The sequence below is a fragment of the Oscarella lobularis genome, chromosome 11 (genome assembly GCF_947507565.1).
Source record: "Oscarella lobularis chromosome 11, ooOscLobu1.1, whole genome shotgun sequence".
Lineage (NCBI taxonomy): Eukaryota > Metazoa > Porifera > Homoscleromorpha > Homosclerophorida > Oscarellidae > Oscarella > Oscarella lobularis.
This window is the reverse complement of record NC_089185.1, coordinates 2837788-2857927: the sequence shown is the minus strand read 5'-3', so window position 1 is coordinate 2857927 and position 20140 is coordinate 2837788. Positions and strand designations below refer to the sequence as shown.

At 45.2% G+C, this 20140-nt stretch overlaps 4 protein-coding genes and 1 long non-coding RNA gene across 6 annotated transcripts; 2 read left to right on the top strand and 3 right to left on the bottom strand.

The window, feature by feature from the left end:
• Positions 1-795: 795 nt before the first annotated feature.
• On the bottom strand, positions 796-3575 carry LOC136193347 (uncharacterized). 2 transcript variants are annotated; one of them, XM_065982233.1, is made up of 8 exons: positions 3495-3575; positions 2743-3031; positions 2558-2694; positions 2485-2508; positions 2017-2426; positions 1660-1959; positions 1491-1612; positions 796-1437 (listed from the first exon to the last, which is right to left on the bottom strand). In XM_065982233.1, the coding sequence occupies exons 2-8, from the start codon at positions 3029-3031 to the stop codon at positions 929-931; spliced, it is 1791 nt and encodes a 596-aa protein (XP_065838305.1). In that variant the 5' UTR covers positions 3495-3575; the 3' UTR covers positions 796-928. The 2 variants fall into 2 exon arrangements, with proteins under 2 accessions (XP_065838305.1, XP_065838304.1); XM_065982232.1 differs by having other exon boundaries at positions 3490-3574.
• A 292-nt stretch (positions 3576-3867) lies between these two features.
• LOC136192716 (uncharacterized) lies at positions 3868-5089 on the bottom strand. The gene is made up of 10 exons (XM_065981406.1): positions 5070-5089; positions 4965-5016; positions 4849-4911; positions 4710-4803; positions 4616-4658; positions 4482-4566; positions 4358-4429; positions 4216-4307; positions 4065-4158; positions 3868-4012 (listed from the first exon to the last, which is right to left on the bottom strand). Exons 4-10 carry the CDS (start codon positions 4729-4731, stop codon positions 3968-3970), a joined length of 453 nt encoding a protein of 150 aa, XP_065837478.1. The 5' UTR covers positions 4732-4803; positions 4849-4911; positions 4965-5016; positions 5070-5089; the 3' UTR covers positions 3868-3967.
• A 225-nt stretch (positions 5090-5314) lies between these two features.
• LOC136192695 (uncharacterized) lies at positions 5315-5987 on the bottom strand. Its single transcript, XR_010671211.1, has 4 exons — positions 5895-5987; positions 5790-5837; positions 5676-5731; positions 5315-5626 (listed from the first exon to the last, which is right to left on the bottom strand). It is a non-coding gene; the product is annotated as an uncharacterized lncRNA (long non-coding RNA).
• A 1967-nt stretch (positions 5988-7954) lies between these two features.
• On the top strand, positions 7955-14176 carry LOC136192600 (DNA topoisomerase 2-alpha-like). Its single transcript, XM_065981242.1, has 20 exons — positions 7955-8088; positions 8264-8396; positions 8458-8632; positions 8684-8927; positions 8978-9190; positions 9236-9436; positions 9493-9789; positions 9849-10091; positions 10138-10374; positions 10445-10660; positions 10720-10812; positions 10865-10979; positions 11040-11161; positions 11214-11794; positions 11849-11984; positions 12040-12235; positions 12292-12542; positions 12651-12734; positions 12810-13514; positions 13572-14176. The coding sequence occupies exons 1-20, from the start codon at positions 8071-8073 to the stop codon at positions 14082-14084; spliced, it is 4773 nt and encodes a 1590-aa protein (XP_065837314.1). The 5' UTR covers positions 7955-8070; the 3' UTR covers positions 14085-14176.
• A 1192-nt stretch (positions 14177-15368) lies between these two features.
• On the top strand, positions 15369-20070 carry LOC136193363 (uncharacterized). Its single transcript, XM_065982251.1, is given in 25 exon segments — positions 15369-15509; positions 15570-15631; positions 15716-15802; positions 15855-15879; positions 15931-16051; positions 16101-16252; positions 16304-16403; positions 16463-16521; positions 16569-16694; positions 16774-16864; positions 16918-17008; positions 17059-17103; positions 17167-17257; positions 17309-17391; positions 17446-17518; positions 17583-17608; positions 17667-17775; positions 17829-17987; positions 18047-18163; positions 18222-18329; positions 18390-18731; positions 18785-18906; positions 18961-19121; positions 19172-19244; positions 19304-20070. Coding segments are annotated over 25 exon segments (2706 nt in total). The 5' UTR covers positions 15369-15415; the 3' UTR covers positions 19493-20070.
• The last annotated feature ends 70 nt before the right edge of the window (positions 20071-20140 follow it).

The window sequence follows — 20140 nt, the reverse complement described above, 5'->3', positions numbered from 1 at the left end:
TTTGCAAACAGAGCATCTTACCCGGCAGCATTATTGGACGCTTTGTTTGGTGTAGCTGTATTTCCAGAAAGCATTAAAGACCTCGAAGCTTTCTTTCGAGATTATTTATGTCATCATGCGGACACTTATGCCAAGCAAAATCAGCGTCGATTGATAATTGTTTTTGACGGCATTCACCATCTTTTACGTAATCATGTCGGCGATCTTGAGTCTTTGCAAAGAATGGCTAAACTTATTGCTGACGATTGCAAAATTCTCCTCGTATTCATTGATTCTGGTACAAGCGTGAGAGATGTGTTCGTTCAACAGAGTGCTTCATCAAGGATGGAAATACATGAAATCGGGGACGTTACGCAGAAACATGCAATTGATATCCTCAACTTCCGAAATCCTTACAAGTTGAATAGTACCGAATTGTATTCGAAAGTGACCGGCGGACGATTGAAATTGCTCTGGAGCGTTGGCTTGGCTCTAAAATCGTCGTCGTCGGAAGGTACAACTGTGAAAGACATTGTAGAAATGTACCTGCAAGAGATCGAAGCAAAAATATCTGAGTGCTATAGTAATTGCAAAGTTGAAAAATCTGTAGGCTTTAATACCTAGTAAATTTACTACCCAGTATATTTACTACCCAGTAAATTTACAACTGCCCAGTAAATTTACTACCTAGTTAAAAACTGCCCAGTAAATTTACTACCTAGTAAACTACTGTCCAGTAAATTTACTACATAGTAAATTACTGCCCAGCAAAATTTATTACCTAGAAAATTACTGCCCAGTAAATTTACTGCCCAGTAAATTACTACCCAGTATATTTCAGCGAAGCGATGGACTATGGAAGAAAATTGAGAGAACAATAAAAATGAAAAAAAATTGAACAGGATAAAACAACACACAACACACAAAAAACATCATGACATCCACCATGTTACTGAACCTCCTGTTGCTCCTGCCTCTCCTGTTGCTCCTGCCTCTGTCTAATTCGAGTTTTAATCGAAGCAAAGAAGAAATGATCATGAACTTCTTCAAGGGAACTTTCTGGCAAAGCGGGCCATACTATATTTCCATTCAGACGCTTTGGATAGCAACGATTCTCCGAGGCCTTGGCAGACCAATCAAAATCGACGATTTTGACGTCTCCGTTGGCGTTGACAAGAATGTTGGACGGACGAAAGTCTCCGTGAATGAGACCATTTTTATGAAGAACGTTGATAACGCGCTGGAGGTTAGCGATAATAGTCTCTCCTGGGGGGAATGCATCATCACTTGATTTCAGCCAGGTCTCGAGGGTTTCCCATGAGATCGCCTCCATCACGACATACAACGTCGGATGAGACTCAAGAAGAAAAGGCACCTTTCCTTCGAAGAGGTATCGTGGAGCGAGCTGGGCTGAGGCGAGAGCTTTGTGAACGTCGCTCCCGTACTCGCCATCATGGCCTGCAAAAAGATTCCAATATACTGCAGTCCAAGAATGCACTAAACTAAGCTACCGAAAACAAATTTGATAGCAAATTCTTCTTCTTTGTGCGTCGATATTTGGCACTCAAACGCTGCGTTTGACGCCAACTCATTCAAAAGAGAGCCACAAGATAAACCTTGATAGGCTTCAAAGCTAAAGTTACAATTATCAACAAGTATGCAAATACAGAATCTTCAAACCTGTCAGGAACGAATTCAGGAGAATCAAAATAGGGCATTTTGTAATTGAATTTCTCCCATTCTTGCTTGAGCGCTAGAACTCCTCCGCGAAGACGTCGCAGAAACGTCAATACCGCATCCGTTCTAAAATCTGTTACGACTGCAAGCTTGGAATGCAGAACGCGTTCGCCGGAATCGCCGCACATCACAAAGCCATGCAAAACGGCTTGGAAAGGATTAATCTCAAGACCAAGACACGGGAAACTTCCTCGGTCCACGTTAGCCAACGGTAGGTCTTCATTCCAGAGCAATTCATACTCCCTATTAATTAAACCCCTTTTCATGTAGAGAAGAAATATTTTTCCTACCCTAACCCACCTGTGTAATTGGGCCTGTGCAGAGAACTTCTTGTTGGGATCGGTTTTGTGTTCCCCCAAGAGAAGTAAAATCTTATCCTTTTCCTTAAGAGCAGCAGCAACGTCAATCTTGTTGCTTTCATTTCCCCGTCCGCTTTTTCGCTTGATTGGCCTTTGATGACCAACGTCAAGCTCAGGAAATAAGTAAGAAAGGCAACGAGATAGGTCGTACGAATTAGCCGTCTCTGACATGGCAGCTTTGAACTGTTTTACGGACTCTTTCGAAACCAATGGATCTTCCTGCGCGTAGTCTCCAGTGCTAATCTCCTTGAAGAGCTTGTAGAAGATTTGAGCATCTAATCGGCTCGCCTCTTCATGCACTATTGCATCCCTGAAACGCTCATTTTGTCCAGCTGTGGATGAAGAGCAGGTCTATGAAACGTTTATGAATACAATTAAAGCCAAGAGTCTGTGCAATAAAACTCGTTACCTCTCGAGTAATTTCTTTCTTTGCCTAAATACAAAACAATGAAAAAGGAAAATAAAAGGAAGAATCAACTTGCCTTCTTCGCCTTTGGCTCACGAGCAAGAGAACCCGCGCTACCTGGAATAGACTGTTCAGTAGAAACCGCAAGAGATTCCGTACGAGAAAGAGAAAGAGCAAAAGGATCTTCTCTAGTCATGTTGGCATACTGTACGCCTAAATTTTGAATATACACAAAAAACCTGTAATAGGTAACATCAATACCGGAAGGAACAGAGACGAGCTGTGATACAGCAATATCATTTGAAGTGGAGCTCTTCATTACGCAGAAGTAATAGCCATAGGTTCGGGTTGAAACTCTTCCTTTGACTATCAATTCCCTTTCAGTGTCGACGCTGGCGCTGCGTGGATTCATAACGTTTTTCTCATTGGCAGATCGAAACCACCACTTGTAGGAAACATCCTCACTGGCAGAGCAAGACAATCGAAATTTATTTGTGTCTTGGAGAAACTCCACGGTCGCTTCATTGCTAATTGTTGGACAAGAAGTCATCTAAAGACAAAAACGGCTCTTCAATAGAGTCCTATTTTTGCCAGCAACGCTGACGTCACAATGCCTTTACATAAATGCATAGAGCACCTGCATTTACGTCACAAACTGACGTATTTATGCCCAAACCCGTATTTCCGCAGGGCAACAATATTAAGATTTCTTCGATTGACAGGGAAAATCGCAAAAAAGGTGCGGTTTCGCCCTGCGAAATACGGGTACGTAGGCTTTGTGACGTCAAAGGCAAGTGCTCTATTGTGACGTCAGCGTTTGTCAGTTGCTTGAAAGCGGAGAGAAACGAGATCCCGCCGCCTATCATTCGCGAAGAACGCTCGATACACGTTGCGAATAGAAGTTGAGCGTTAGGCGGTGTGTGCATAGATACTAAAAAATTCAGTATCTATGGTGTGTGCGAGCAGAACGAGCCCTAGAACGAAAAAAGGCTACTCGAATAAAATTACCATACGCGAGAAGAACGACGGGAAGAGCAACGAGAGCAACGAGAAGGCCTATGACGAAAGAAACTAGCACATGCGCAGATTGTGCACTTTACGTTCAAGCACCACTTAGCGCACGAGGGGCCCCCACTGCGTATGCTCTACCTCAGTCAGGTCACCTGACCCTTCGCGTGACACACGGGAGAAGGGTTAGGGTCACGTGAAGGGTCACGTGACCTGATTACCTCACGTACTTCCACCCTTCCACGTACTTCAATATCTGACGAATTCAAAGCTCGTTTGGAGTCGTCATCCATGTCACGGACGTCGGAGAAGAAAAGCACGAGGACAGCGTATTGGGTCACGCGTTCGTCGTGCGCACGCAGCTCGGAGAGACACGTGCATGGAACATGCGACTCTATTTAATCTGCGTTTTCGTATGTACCGGGCTAAAAAATAAAAATCAAAAAAACTGTACAAAAGCGTATAAATAGAATTTTATCTATGAACGTATTTGATCGAAGAGACGCCTCAAATCCGGATGTACCTAAAATAATAATTATTTAATTAGAAATAAATATCACATTAGTGCTTATAACCGAGACTCCTTTCAATTTCCAATCGATGGCTTCGAAGTCAGTCGTCTCCAGAACGTCCCTTTCTGCCCCCTTATCCTCCGCTGCCTTATATGACCTTATAGTAGAAAAAATAAGAATGTACTAAAGGAGAAAAACATTTTGGAACTCGTACAAGAAAGAAGTTACAAGGAGTCGTTCAGATAGAGCAGCAAGGCCATAAAATTGCTCTCTATTAAATTCCATGTCGGACGCAATGGAAGCCACCTGGACATTAGAGATAAATAGCCTAAACTGATAAATAACTCCGTTTCTACTTGAAAAACGTCTTTGATTTGTTCTTTCGTCGACGAATGAAAGTGGACTTCCATCAAGGCACTTTCGACTTCCTTTACGGAGAATAAATAGGGAAAAAAGCAAATAATTGATTAACTGCCGTACCTTCATATTTGAAATCCCGTTGCTACGCTTACGAGCTCGATCAATCATTCCAAACACTTTGGAATACCACGACCTCCTTCTATCACTAAGATAATTAATTAGAAAAAGCTAAAAAGGATTCTCATGTTCCTCGCCTTATGACCAAAAAGCGTTTCAGATATTCAAGTGGAGACAAATCTATAATCATATTCACTAACCCAAAGTGATACAGGCATAATAAATTCTCACCTTCAAGAAGCTTCATATCCATTGGCAATTCAAATCGACATGATTTCTTCAAGAGTGCAAAGCGATGTTTGAGCCAAGGCTCCAGAGGCTTGAGCTAAACAAATTCCAATACCATCACGTGTTATATATTTAATTAAACCTCTGGAGGTTCGTCTTCGAGCTTGGGAACTCCTTTCCATTTTCTCTTATGTATAGCTGCCTCCTGGCGCATAAAAAAATATTTATTTTAATTAAATATTTCATTTTTTATTTTACAGTTTTTCTTTGCTGTTGTTGTTGTTTTTCCTTCTTTGGTTTCCGTTCGAACCTGAAACAACAAAATGACTTTCGTGTGTAAATATTTCTCTCTCTCTCTCTTACTTTCATAGCAAGAAATCATGGCCGTGTGACACGTTGCAGGCAACGTGTCACACGGAGCGTTGCTTAATTCGTCGCATACGGTCTTGACACGCTACGTCACCAAGAAAGCCCGCCCCTTATTAACCAATTACTTGCGCACGTGCAACAGATAATTAGTAGAGCGTGCCCCTGGAATCCGCTGTAATTGGCTTCACGCGAGCAGCTTAGCACAAAAAAATTATATATATATATTTTATTATCTATAAATTACTATTTACAGTTACAGCAACTAAAAATCCTAATTCCGACCTGCTCCGTGCACTATAAAAAACCTAATACCATCATCATGCAATGTGTAAAAAAATTCTTTAAAAAATTCTTTAAAAAATCGTGAAAAAAACAGGGATGCCATTTAAAAATTCTAATCTAACTTAAAGTAAAAATTAATAGTAGACTTACTTGTTTAGGAAAATAGAAACGCTAAAGAATAGAAAAATTAGCCTTCCCCACCCTGCCCCGCTTACCGCCAAGTGCTCCACTCGAGCTCGTCTCCTGACTGAAAATTTGATCGCTAGAGCCTAAAGAAGAAACGATTAGTATACTTTTCGAACCCTCCCTTCCGGCGACCTTGCGTTTTGGGTCCTTTCTCGCCCCTTCGGTCGCGCGGAATAACGAAACCTGACCTACGAAAGACCGTTAGACGCTATTGAGAAACTGAGACGGGTCGTTCTCCTCACTTACTCTCCTAGCAGGTCAGCGACGGCGAACGCCGTCGCCAAAAGTCGATCTCTGAGAAATGTAGCCGCTATCGTCGCGTAATCTATCGATCGTCCGGCTTATACTTACTTCGACACGTCGATTCGCACCGAACTGACCGTCAGAGAGAGATCCCAACGACCATTTGGACGACCGTTGAGCTTTGAATAGGGTCTGCGCGCCTGTCACGTGACTCCAATGACCCAACCCAGAGCCATATATAGAGATTCTAGCCCAACCTCTCGGCTTAATCTAGTTAAGCGTACGGACACCTCCTCCTTGCAACGCTAAAGTCCCGGTCAGTCTGTGACACGTTGCAAGCAGCGTTGCCCATTCTGATGATCTTTTGCTATGTTCTCTTCACTTTAGGCTCTTCTCTGACTTCTTCCTTGATAACGATACTAAATATGCGACGTTTGAGTTTCAAGAGAGTGTTCGGAATCCACGTACGTTGGTAAGACTTCTACAGATTGGCTTTCGTCTTCTTTCTCCTCCTTCTCTTCCTCTTCCTCAATGACAGCCGGGGTTTCGTCTTCTCTGACGTCATCCAAATCTTCAACGCTAATTATTTCCTCCTTGTTGTTTTCCTCCTCATTTTCCTCTTTCTCCTCGGGTTCAAAACGAACGGGATGCCAATCGGGAGACAGGTCATCGTCTTCTTCGAGAACGGGTTGCAGTGACTCGGAAAAATTCGCCGGCGTACGTCGATCGTCTAAGAAAAACGTCTCTCAGTCAAAAAAACGGTATAAACAGGCACGGCGGAAGGTATTTTTCAGAGATCGGGCCAAGCAGGGAAAATATTGCGCGCAATTTTTTAGGGCCACGCCCACTCAAAAATGTTATTTCCGAAGTGTACAAAAACTTATTGCCTAAAAGGAAACTCGAACACCGCCCCAAGGTTCTGTAATTGTGCAAAGAAACGAATTTGCTACAATTTCGCGAGAAAGGCTCTTTGTTAGAACTCTCAGGCGCATGCATTTACATTTAAAACTGGGTTTGGATGCAGATCTCGAGGTACCCATTAGGTAGTGACCGTAGTGTGACCGTTTCTTCTATATCAGTAGGGCGTTTTGCACGGATAAATTAGAAAATTATTTACTTTCGGAATTTTTTTGGTCGGGCCACGGCCCGACCTGCCCATATCCCCGCGCCGGGCCTGATAAACCATTTCCTCATCGAACCGTCTTCAGAATCGCTGCTGATTGTCTCCGCGCCGCCCAAATCGTCATTACTAGCGACCTTTTCTTCCATCCAAGCAAACGAGACGTGCGACGTCGGTTTGCTCTCCGTTTTCGTGACTCGAGGCGGGGGCGGGGGCGGGGCGAACTTATACTTGGCTTATCTCGCTCGTGCAATACAGCCGGCTTCACGAAGCACAAGTACTCGACGGGACCTTCGACTTTTCTCTAAAAGAAAAACGTAGTTTATGAAGAAAAAAACGATAAAAAGTCTCGTACTCACCGAATTATCTTGAATCGTGGGCCGAGGCCCCGAAAATCTCTACAAAAACAATATATCTTAATAAAAAAGACTCGAAACGCTGTTCCACTTACTAGAAATCCCGTAGCGTCGAAATTCTATCTCCGCTCCTTACAGGCGCCGATTTCGGTCTTCGCGTCGATTCGACGTCGACGGAGTGGAACGATCCGTAGCCGCAGTTTTCAAAGGTCCAGTGGAGATGGCCGATCTTAAGAGCGGGTTTTCTAGCAGTCTTGTCGCCTGCTTTGTCGAAAAGGACATCCTTTATGAAAACGAACGCGGTTTTGTGTCATTTTACTCGAATATCGTTCGGAGTATGTTCAAAATGTCTCTTCGTGGATAGGGCGAGAGGAGTGAATGATAGAACAGATGAAAGACAATGAAAGCTAATGAAGTTCGGATTGAAAATACACATAGGTTCGTCATTTGTAGTCATAAATTAAAATGTATCCCTTTGTTCTTCCTTGTTTTTGTTAGTCCTTGTTTTTGTTTGTCATTGTTGCTAGGTGGTTCTTTAATTAATTAAGACTTTAATTGTCTTTTTGCATGTTCAGCGGCTTTACAGCATAGATAATATAGGGAGATTATATTATCTATGTTTACAGTACTGCGGTTATCCGGGCGTGTGCACTTGGAAACCACGTGTTTTTCATCGGTCCGTTCATTGGTCCACTTCGAGGTCGGCGAAAAGGCGCCAAGGCGAACGAAGCGTCCGTTAACGATCGCCGATTCACTCGTTCTCCTCGACTAGACAAAGCATCGCGCATTTCGAAAGGCCACCAAAACGATGGCAAAGGCTTTACAGGTAGAGAAAAGCGATCGCGACGCGCGCACACTCCCCTTCGCGTAACGCCCGCCGCGAAAACCATCGCAACGCGTTCCCTCGCTCGTCTCCTCACTCGAAATCGCCACCACCGTGACCACGATCCTCGCCGCGATCGTTTGCGTGGTCGAACTGACCGCGAGGGGCCCCCCTTTAGGCTCACGGCGAAATGAATCGCCACGGCGAAGGCAAATCGAAGCGTCTCTCGGTCGAACGCATCTACCAGAAGAAAACCCAACTCGAACACATCCTTCTACGACCAGACACGTACATCGGATCGATCGAAGAAGGTAAAAAATAAATAAAAACGTCGATTATTTATACTTAGAGGGGCGATCCTTCCCCAAATAGTGACTCAGAACATGTGGGTTCATCGTTCGACGGGCGGCGGCGCCGGTACGATCGTTCAAAAATCGATAACGTTCGTACCGGGCCTCTACAAAATTTTCGACGAAATCGTCGTAAACGCCGCGGATAACAAACAACGCGATCCGTCCATGCGACGAATCGAAATCGACATCGATCCGTCAGAAAAAAAATAAAAAAAATATTAATTAATTAATTAATTTTTTCTTAGTGAGAATAATACGATTCGCGTGTGGAATGATGGTAAGGGGATTCCTGTCGAGATTCATCGCACCGAGAAGATGTACGTTCCGACAATGATATTCGGCGAATTGCTCACGTCGTCGAATTACGACGACACGGAGAAAAAAGTGACGGGCGGTCGAAACGGCTACGGCGCGAAACTATGCAATATTTTCTCGCGACGATTCACCGTCGAAACGGCGTGCAAAGAATCGGGAAAAAAATTCAAACAAGTACAAGATTTATATATCAAAAATTATACTTCTTTATTTTTTTTCCTTAGACTTGGCATCATAATATGAGTTCGTCTGACGAGCCCCAAGTGACGTCGTTCTCCGGAAAGGACTACACGTGCGTCACGTTCACGCCCGACTTGACTCGCTTCAATATGGAGAAATTGGATCGCGACATCATCGCTCTCATGACGCGACGCGCCTACGATCTCGCCGGCTCGTCGCGCGGCGTCAACGTCTATTTGAACAAAGAGAAAATACCAGTAAGATAATATTAAATTATCACTCAATTTAATTTATTTTTTTAGATTCGTTCTTTTCGCGAGTACGTTGATCTGTACTTGAAGAGTGCTGAGGATCCCTTTGCTGATGAAGACGGGCCTGTGGCGGGGAAGAAAGTCGAGCGAGTCGTTCACACGCGAGTCGGCGAACGATGGGAAGTGTGCGTCACGCCGAGTGCAAGCGGATTCCAGCAAGTCAGCTTCGTGAATAGCATCGCTACAACCAAAGTCAGAAGAACGACATCGCAATATTTATTTATTTATTTATTTATTTATTTTTTTAGGGAGGTAGTCACATTGCTTATCTGACTGGGCAGTTGGTTGACAAGATTGCCGCTGCTGTGAAGAAGAAGAACAAGGGCGGTATGGAAGTGAAGCCTCATCAAGTCAAATCGCATCTGTGGATCTTCGCCAATTGTCTCATCGAGAATCCCTCCTTCGACAGTCAGACGAAAGAGAATATGACGCTCAAGGCGAAGAATTTCGGCTCCGCGTGCACGTTGGACGACGATTTCGTGAAGAAAGTCGTCAAGTGCGGCGTCGTCGATCTCATGGTTCAATGGGCAAAATTCAAATCACAGGTAAATAAATTAATAGTGATATAGAGAACTTTTTTGAATTGAATTTTTTAATTATATAGGCTCAACTTCGTCGTAACGTCGGCTCGACGTCGAAGCAGACGAAACTGAAGGGAATTCCCAAGTTGGACGACGCAAATCATGCCGGAGGAAAGGACTCAGCAAACTGCACTCTCATTCTCACTGAAGGAGACTCGGCGAAGACGTTGGCTGTCAGCGGGCTCAGCGTCGTCGGACGCGATCACTACGGCGTCTTTCCGCTTCGAGGAAAAGTGCTCAACGTTCGCGAAGCGACTCACAAGCAGGTACGTCAAAAATAAATAATTGATTATTTTCTATTTGTGTTTCTAGATCAAGGACAATGCCGAGATCAATAACATCATCAGGATCGTCGGTCTCAAGTACGGCAAGGATTACAGCTCGGTCACCGATCTGAAAGCCCTTCGCTACGGCCGTCTCATGATCATGACGGATCAGGATCAGGACGGGTCGCACATCAAAGGTCTTCTCATCAATTTTATTCATCACAATTGGCCCGGCCTGCTTCGACTTCCATTCCTTGAACAGTTCATCACTCCCATAGTCAAAGTACGGTACCCATACTAATTAAATAATTAATTTAATTTAATAATTAATGCAATTAAATAATTATTTTTAGGTTTTCAAGGGGCGGAGTGAACAGTCTTTTTATTCGCTGCCCGAGTTCGAGCAGTGGAGAGCGTTGACCGACGACTCGAAGTCGTGGCGAGTCAAGTACTACAAAGGATTGGGAACGAGCACGCCGAAAGAGGCCAAGGAGTACTTTCAAGACATGGAGAGACATCGGATTTCGTTCAAGTATTCTGGACCAGGCGACGATGCAGCAATAAAACTGGTAATAGGTTGATTATTGGGAATCCAGAGGGAGTCTTACTCTTTTTTTCTTTTCTTTAGGCTTTTGCTAAGGAAGAAGTGGCTGGGCGAAAGGTTTGGCTGACGGACTGGTTGGCTCATCGAAAGGAGAAACGTCAGGCTGGAATGAACGAGGTACAGTGGAGGGGGGGAGGGTAGTGTCTCATACTAACCTACGTTTTTTTAGTCATTTCTATACGGAAGTGAAGTCGATCGAGTGACGTTCAGCGATTTTGTGAACAAGGAGCTCGTCCAGTTCTCGAATGCTGACAACGAGAGATCCATACCCTCATTAGTCGACGGTACGTTTGAATTAATCATTGAGATTTTGTATAATAAAGTATTTCCTTTACTTCGTCCAGGACTCAAGCCAGGTCAGCGAAAAGTCATATTCACCTGCTTCAAGAGGAAGGACAAGCGAGAAGTGAAAGTGGCTCAGTTGGCCGGTTCGGTGGCCGAGCTCTCCGCCTATCATCACGGCGAGGTAAGCCTCTTAGAGAACCGTTTATATAGGAACTGGTATCTCTCTCCCTTAGACGAGTCTCATGAGCACAATCATCGGTCTCGCTCAGAATTTCGTCGGCAGCAACAACATCAATCTCCTCCAGCCCATCGGTCAATTCGGCACGCGACTCCACGGCGGCAAAGACGCGGCGAGTCCGCGCTACATTTTCACCGCTCTCAGCCCACTCGCTCGTCTCATCATATCGCCGCTCGACGAACCGATCCTCACTCATCTTCGCGAGGACAATTTACGCATCGAGCCCGAATGGTATTGTCCCACTCTTCCCCTGGTGCTCGTTAACGGGTCGGAGGGAATTGGAACGGGTTACAGCAGTTTTGTGCCCAATTACGACGTTCGCGAAATCGTCGCGAATCTTCAACGAATGCTCGATGACGTCGAGCCGGTTGCCATGGCGCCGTCGTATAAGGGATTCAGCGGGAAGATTCTTCAAGTCGACGAGCACAAGTACATGAGTTTCGGTACGATCGCCCGACTCGATGACACGCACTTGGAGATCACGGAACTTCCCGTGAGAATATGGACCCAAGCGTATAAGGAAAAAGTGCTCGAGAGTATGTTGCACGGCTCGGAAAAAATCGAATCATTTATCACGTGAGCGAGAGCGCGAGATCAACTGGAGTTTTTATATATTTTCTTTTCTTATAGCGATTACACTGAGTATCATACCGATACGACGGTTCGTTTCGTCGTGACGTTGACCAAGGCGAATATGGATGCTTGTGAGAAGGAGGGATTTCATAAGAAGTTCAAGCTGGAGTCGTCTCTTGCGACGAGCAATCTCGTAAGAATTTTAATTTAATTGGGTAATTAAATTAAATAATTATTTTTCTTTTTAGGTTTTGTTTGATAGCAATGGCTGTTTGAAAAAGTACGCCGATGAGATCGAAATCCTGAAGGAGTTCTTTGCCCTGCGTCTGGAGCGATATGCGATGAGGAAAAAGTGGCTCGAAGGCCAACTGAAGGCGGAGGCAGACAAACTGACGAACCAAGCTCGATTCATTGTTGAGAAATGCGACGGGAAAATCACCGTTGGTAAGGGGGAGACTAACAGATATATCGAATATCGATGTGACATTTTTTTCTCTTAGAAAATAAAAAGAAAAAGGAGATGATTGCTCTGCTGAGTCAACGTGGCTACGCCTCCGATCCCGTCAAGGCGTGGAAGGAGAAGCTGGCCTCGTCGTCCGACGCCGACATCGAGACGGAAGACGATTCTCAAGACGAAGACGACGCGACGGCGAGTGGAAGTGGCCCCGATTTCAACTATCTGCTCGGCATGTCGATGTGGACGTTGACGAAGGAAAAGAAAGACGAGCTTCTCGCAAACAAAGAAGCAAAGGTAAGGAGACCCCAAAATGGAATAGTATATCACATAGTCATATAATTAGATTGGTACCTTTTACTTGTTTGTGCATATTGACTGATAATGTTATCTCCTTCTCACTAGATTTCTGAATTGGAAATATTACGAGGGAAATCGCCGAAGACCATGTGGAGAGAAGACCTGGAGAAAGTCTTAGAAGAACTCGAGGTACCTACCTATTAATAAGAGGAAGTAGCCGCTTGTTTTACTCATTGACCTTTTCTCTCTCTCTCTCTCTCTTAGAAAGTTGAGCAGAAGGAGAAAGACGACGCGTTGATGTCGACAACTGCCCAACCGGCGTCGAAGAAAAAGGGCAAAGGAAAAGCTCGTCTCCCCAAGCAATCCGCCGCGGCCGTCGCCAGAGAATCTCGTCCAGCGGCGAGCCCAGATCAAATCATAGCTCCTCACCTTCCCGCGGAGAAGGTGAAACGACCGCGAGGAAAGGCGGCGGCGGCGGCGGCGGCACCGCCACCAAAGCCGGAGATCGACGAAGGACAAACGCGCGTTCAGGATTACTTCAGCGGCGCCGACGAAACGAAGAAGACTAAGAAGCTTCTTCCGAAGAAACGAAAGCCCGTCGTGACGAAATTAGGACCCGATTCCGACGACGACGACGACGACACAGACGAGGCGGAGGAAGAGGAGAGTCCTCTGTCCGTGAGGACGAAGAAAAGCGTCAAGACGGCGGCTCATCCGGCGAAGAAAATCGTCATATCGGAATCCGATGATGACGATGACGAGGTCGAAGTAGTCCCGACCTCGTCGAAGAAGCTCGCCGTGATAGATGAAGAAAGCGATTCCGATTTCGATTTCGAGTCGAGACGAGAGAAGCCGGTCGAAGTCAAGGAAAAGAAGTCCGCACCGACAGCAGCGAAGAAGGGAAAAGCGCTTTTAAAGCCGAAAACTGCAGCCCCAAAGACTACAGCTCCGAAGAAGACTACGAAAAAGGTACTAATTGTTTAGTCTTTGAATTTCACTTGTTGGAGAATGTGTCGTGTCTTTAAGGTGGAGCAACCGGCGAAAAAACCGCGCGCGCGTCCTGCCAAAAAGGTTCCAGAGAAGAGTTCGAAGAGCATCTATAATTTCTTCGACGGGGAAGACGACGACGATGCTCCGGGGCCGTCGAAGAAAATTGCTGCCGTGGGCGCTTCGAAGAGGAAAGGAAAACCTCAAAAATTGGATATTTCTGACGACGAGGAGGATTCGATTGCGATTCTCTCCATGTCCGACTCCGATGACCAAGAGGTAATTGCTCCGAAGCGCTCTCGACCTCCCGTGAAGAAAGCCGTCGAGAAGACAAAGAAGGCAGCTGTGAGGCCAGCAGCCAAAGTGGCAGTGAAAAGGCGCGTCGTTGCTGATAGTGACGACGACGAGGTATTGCCTCTAGCGGAGAGAATTCGTCGTCGAGATAGAGTCGATTATAAGAGTCAGACGGAAGATGACGACGTCGACGACGCTGATGATTCGGATGAGGCGGATTTGGACGAATCGTTTGATCCGCGCAGTGACCTTGATTGAGCTAGTGTTCCGTAGGGCTCGTTTTTTTGTCTCGGTGGTATTTGTTCACAGTTGGCATTCTAAAAAACTAAAACTACGTTTGTTCTCCTGTAGCAGAGTTGGTATGCTCGGGCTGTTGGTAAAGTGGTAAGATTTCTCAGAAAGAGTCAACTTTGTGGAAGAGAGATACACTTTTGGAATCACAAAATGCAGATCAACGAAATTTTAATTAGTGAAGCCCTGGATGATCTTACTGTACCCTCAAGTGATCACTGTAAGAAATTAACTCAAATCAATACGCAAAACTCAATTCAATTCAATAAATAAACTCTACAGTCTTCCAATTTTTTTCAGTAGTTCTATGACTCTTTCTGAAGCTTTGGCGTTCTCCTTTGGGATGAATCGTAGGCTTTCTTCTGCCCTTTGGATTGTGAAAGAAGGATGTGCGATTGGCAATCGCATCTCCTTTATTCCAAGCACATGATCGGCGTCTTCACTTTGCCATCCAATCTCCTTCTTCAATTTTTGCCAATTCTGCGCCACCAGCTTTGCCTTCCCAAAATCTAACTTCAATAATGCTGACAATTTTTTCTCGTTCTTTTCAAGGTTGGGAATCGTAATGTGTCGAAACATAATGCCTGTGGTGTGACGCAGCCTGCCATGAATCGCTTTTTCTAACTCAAAAGCGCACTGTCCGATCATCCCAATGGACCGATCCTCAGCGATATCATCCTTCAGCGCGGCGATGTCATCCTTCAGCGCGGCGATGTCGTTCTTATGATCCGCCTTCAGCTTCTCAAGATCCGCATTCAGCTTCGCGATGTCGACTCTCAAGCTTCGAATTCCCGAAAGCGTGAGGATGACGACGCTCGATAAAGAAAGAACGAGTTCCTCGAGCTTTTGTACGATTTCTTCATCTGGTTGCGCGGCGGATTCCATAATTTGCTTCTGACAAGCGGCAAGATCCTCTCTTTCCGATGCCGTCAACGCGTGATTCTCGGTCAGCTCACGACTGACGGCGTTTGCACACGAATGAAGACGTTCTTTGAGATGTCGCCACCGACGCGTCGCGTCGTCGTTGCTGGCGAAGGTCGTCAGGCTCGCGACACGGTAGCTTCGAGACACACTCCTGGACGTAGAGGCCGGGAGGAAACGCATCGCAATAGCGTACGATGAAAAAAATAGACGAAAAGTCGCGAAAATCGCGGATCGACGAAGAAGCAGCATGTCGGCAGGTAGCCTAAGTGTGATCACGTGACACTAAGCATCTGCGCAGTGCCTTATTTTTATTATACGGCTCGGGCAAATGGTCCAGTCGGTCCAGTCCCACCGGTTCCCTGCGCAACAGCAGAATGAGCAGCGTCGTTTTTCTCGCCGTTTTCGCCCTTCTCTTGTCGCCTTCGGCCGGAATTACGTGCAACGAAGAAGGAATTCGAAGAGACTGCGGTAAGGTTCCACTTTCTAAACCGACGCAGCATCGCGATGTCTCTCTTTCGCTTTTTCTAGGCTATTTAGGCATACAGGAGCCAGAGTGCGAGAAAAAAGGATGTTGCTGGCGTCCAACTCAGGTAAGAGCTTCTCTCCAAGTGCACGCCCTCCAGGAAAATGAAAGCAAAGTGCCTCCAGGTCTACAATCTGATTTCTTTTCTTAGGATCATTCGCCGTGGTGTTTTTATTCTAATCCGAGTCCCACCGCTTATACAGTCAAAACAATTCAAAAGACAACCACAGGACTTCAGGTGACCAGGCGATATCTAATTTATTATTATTGTTTAAATATTTCTTTATTAGATGTCTCTCGACATGAATGACACCAGTATAGAGTATGTAGATTCTGAAAAGCTCTCTATGCCTATTGGCTCTTCAGGCTCCGGGCCATTCGGTCCTCCCATCATGCCTCTCACCGTTTCCATCGACATGGAGACGAGCGACCGACTTCACGTCAAAATCGTCGATTCTAACAACAAAAGATGGGAAATACCGACTCAGTGAAAATTATATATTTTTTGACGTCATGTTTTGAGAGTTCTCCTTCAGATTCGTCCCGTCGCCCGAAACGCCAACGTCCACTCCCGCCTCCACTCAATACACCGTTTCAACGGCATCGGTCGGCGAACCGTTTTGGTTCGCCATTGTGCGATCATCGAACAACGAAACCGTTTTCAATACGTCAGGCTCATTCAACTCCCGTATAATTAATTAATTAGTTAAATTTCTAAATTACTGATCTTCTCTTTTAGTTATATTCGAAGATCAGTACTTGGAGATTAGCACCTCTCTTCCTTTGGATGCGAACATCTATGGTCTAGGCGAACACGTTTGTCCTTTGCGACTGAATAAGTGATGTCCGAACGTCTTTGTGTCTCGCATCTTGTTGACTATCTTTTTTTCTCTTGTAGAGGTCAGACGTATACGTTGTGGAACTTTGACACTGCGACGCCTGAAAATCTCAATCTATGTATGATGATATATAAGTCTTTACTCTTACCAGTGTGACTCTTCTAGATGGGTCGCATCCCTTTTATCTGGATCTTCGCTCTTCTTCCATGGCGCATGGCGTCTTCTTGCGTAATAGCAACGGTATGGACGTGTCGGTCGACAACGATTTGCTGACGTATAAAGTCATTGGAGGTACGTAAGATGTGAATAGACGTCACTATATCTATCTATCTATCTATCTATCTATCTATCTATCTATCTATCTATCTAGGTGTTTTCGATTTTTATTTCTTTCTTGGACCTGAGCCTGAGGCTGTCATACAGCAATATCAGGAAGTGATTGGAAGACCTCACATGCCTCCGTAACAAACTGAATTATTACTTTCGTTTCTAATATTTATATACGTTTTGTTAGATATTGGGCTCTTGGATTTCATCAGAGTCGCTATGGCTTCAAGAACGTCCAAGCTTTGCAAACCGTTGTAGCCAAATACGCCGAGGATAAGGTCAGCTATTTATTTATTATTAGAGGACTTTGTGATGGAGATGCAATTAGATTCCTCTTGATACGATATGGAACGACATTGACTACATGGATGGCGTAAGTCAATACAGTCCTATGTGTTTCTTCAAAGAGCCCCTCACCTTTTGTGCGTTTCCCTAGTATAAAGATTTCACTTTGGATCCCAACAATTATCCTCAATCCGAGTTGAGCTAATTCGTCGATCAGCTGCACAAAAATGGACAGCACTACGGTACTATTATCAAATAAATTTAATATTTATTATGATCTTTGTTCGTCTAAGTTGTGATCGTTGATCCCGGAATCAAGAACGAGAAAGGATACAAGGCGTACGACGACGGCGTTCAGGCAGGAGTTTTTATCAAGGCAAAACGGATTCCAGTGTTTATTTCGATCCTAAATATTATTTATGTGTTTTAGGATAAAAATGGTCAAATTTTTATTGGAAAGGTCTGGCCAGGAAACACGGCCTTCCCCGATTTTTTTAATCCAGGTAAGAGGGCTTTTACGTCTATAAGAGATCAGGATGCATATAACCATTTTATTTTCTATTGCAGGCAGTTTCAAATACTGGCAAGATCAAGTACTTCTTTTATTGAGTGCTAATAGATGTGCTAAAAACAAGTCTTCTCTCTTCTCAGATTGCCTCCCTAATGAAACTCGTCTCGATCGACGGACTCTGGGTCGACATGAACGAAATCAGCAATTTTTGCAACGGCGAATGCACGTCGAGCGGCGTCGACAACACCCGTCAGAAATTCTTCTAATAAATAAAATTCTATTCAATAATCTTGTTTTTATAGTTAAGAAGAGACGAAGCCACCAAATAGGATTTAATCCCACTGATCCTCCCTATGGGATCAATAATCAGGGAGGTCACGCTCCGTTAAATACAAAGACGTTGGATCAAGACGCGACTCACTACGGCGGTGTAGTGGAGTACAACGTTCACAATTTATTTGGTAAATTTAAATAATATGTGGCGTGGCTCTGTATCAAGTATTTATTGATTGTATACTAGGTTTGACGGAAGCCATGGCAACCGATTACGCGTTGAGAAATTTGACGGGAAAGCGATCCTTTGTGTTGAGTCGATCGACATTTCCCGGCTCGGGTCGTCACACGGCTCATTGGTCAGGTAAATGAGTGTAGATAGTACTGGATGAAGGAGCTCCATTTTTACACGCGTTCCTTAGGAGATAACCACGCTACGTTTGACGATTTGTATTACAGCATACCGGGAATGCTCAACTTTCAAATGTTTGGAATTCCGCTTGTCGGATCAGACATATGTGGTTTTATTCGTCGGTGGAGTACACACATAGATTCGAATATATAGCGTCGTCATCTCGTTTCTCCTATAGGTGATACAAATGAGGAGCTGTGCGGTCGTTGGATGCAACTGGGCGCGTTCTATCCCTTCTCGCGCAATCACGACGATATTCACGATCCCGATCAGGAGCCGTATCTGTGGCCGAGCGTCATTGCCATCAGTCGCGACATTCTTAGCGTTCGATACAGCCTCCTGCCGTACTATTACACCCTCTTCTATTACGCTCATCGACCCGTCGTAGCGACGGCACCGCCAGCCGCTACAGTGACTCGCCCGCTGTTCTTTGAATTTCCAAACGATTCCAAAACGTACGGTATCGATAAACAGTTCATGGTGGGAAACGGATTGCTCATTAGTCCAGTTCTCAATCAAGGTAGTACAACATAAAACTAGTAGTATGTACACTATATATCTGCGTTTATGAAGGGTCTACTTCGGTCCAGGCGTATTTTCCTCAAGGACGGTGGTACGACTTTTTCACCAACGCTACGGTATCCGAATCAGGAGGCGAAACGATGGAGCTCAACACTCCTATGGATCAGATTCAGGTAGAGACACTAAATTGTCTATGTACGTATACATATTTTATTTTTATACAATAGGTGCACGTTCGAGGCGGAGTCACCATTCCCATGCAAGAACCGGAAATGACGACGACCGCTTCTCGTCTCAATCCCTATCGACTTCTCGTTGCCCTTGACAACGGCGGAGCGTCAAACGGAAGTATCTACCTCGACGACGGAATTTCCCTCGACATGTCAAAGTAAACAACTTCGCGATGCACGTCTATCTTTATTCTAAAGGTGTTCGCAGCTCGACACTTGTTACGTACGTCACTTCGACGGCATCTGGGAGAATGACGTTGACCGCTCAACCCCAAGGAAGCGTAAGGCCCACCTGCCTCGTTTCTTAACCTAATATTTATGTTGTGTTCTGTTTTGATAGTACGTGACGGCGTCGAGTCCGCCTTTGAATACGGTCGTCTTTCTCGGTCTTTCGACGGCGCCTAAATCGGTTTCTGTCAACGGAAAGGATCTCAGTTCGAGTCAAATGGCGTACAGTTCGTCTACGAATACGCTGACGTTGACTGATTTGAATATTTCCATGGCTAAGCCTGCGAGCATAGTTTGCTAGATTCACGCCCGGCTGTCTAGCCACGTGGGCCCGAAGGGAAAGACGTCATCGTATGATTAACGGGCATTAATTAACTCACTCGTTCGCTGCCCATCGCGATCGATTGGCGTCGTGCAGAAGCGGTTCTGCGACAGTTATAGAAAAACGAGCGAACGAGACGACTTCTCCCATCGGCAATAGCGCGAAACGAAGACGAGGTCGACGGGGGCGAAAAACATGTCGTTTCGAACCCGAAACGTCGGCGTCGGGCTCCTCGTCATCACTACCAATCTACTCGGACTAATTCAACTGGCCAACTTGAACTCCCTGCGCGCGGTCGTTGCTGATAGTGACGACGACGAGGTATTGCCTCTAGCGGAGAGAATTCGTCGTCGAGATAGAGTCGATGATAAGAGTCAGACGGAAGATGACGACGTCGACGACGCTGATGATTCGGATGAGGCGGATTTGGACGAATCGTTTGATCCGCGCAGTGACCTTGATTGAGCTAGTGTTCCGTAGGGCTCGTTTTTTTGTCTCGGTGGTATTTGTTCACAGTTGGCATTCTAAAAAACTAAAACTACGTTTGTTCTCCTGTAGCAGAGTTGGTATGCTCGGGCTGTTGGTAAAGTGGTAAGATTTCTCAGAAAGAGTCAACTTTGTGGAAGA

Coding starts and splice junctions, on each gene's coding strand:
- LOC136192600 (XM_065981242.1), top strand. Junction 8,633..8,683: donor ATCGAAATCGACATCGATCC/GTCAGAAAAAAA, acceptor ATTTTTTCTTAG/TGAGAATAATACGATTCGCG. Junction 10,813..10,864: donor GTCAGGCTGGAATGAACGAG/GTACAGTGGAGG, acceptor ACGTTTTTTTAG/TCATTTCTATACGGAAGTGA.
- LOC136193347 (XM_065982232.1), bottom strand. Junction 2,509..2,557: donor GTGAGCCAAAGGCGAAGAAG/GCAAGTTGATTC, acceptor TTTTGTATTTAG/GCAAAGAAAGAAATTACTCG. Junction 1,960..2,016: donor GCACAGGCCCAATTACACAG/GTGGGTTAGGGT, acceptor TTTAATTAATAG/GGAGTATGAATTGCTCTGGA.
- LOC136192716 (XM_065981406.1), bottom strand. CDS start 4,731: ATGGATATGAAGCTTCTTGAAG. Junction 4,430..4,481: donor ACGGGATTTCAAATATGAAG/GTACGGCAGTTA, acceptor TTCTCCGTAAAG/GAAGTCGAAAGTGCCTTGAT. Junction 4,013..4,064: donor GGAAATTGAAAGGAGTCTCG/GTTATAAGCACT, acceptor TTATTATTTTAG/GTACATCCGGATTTGAGGCG.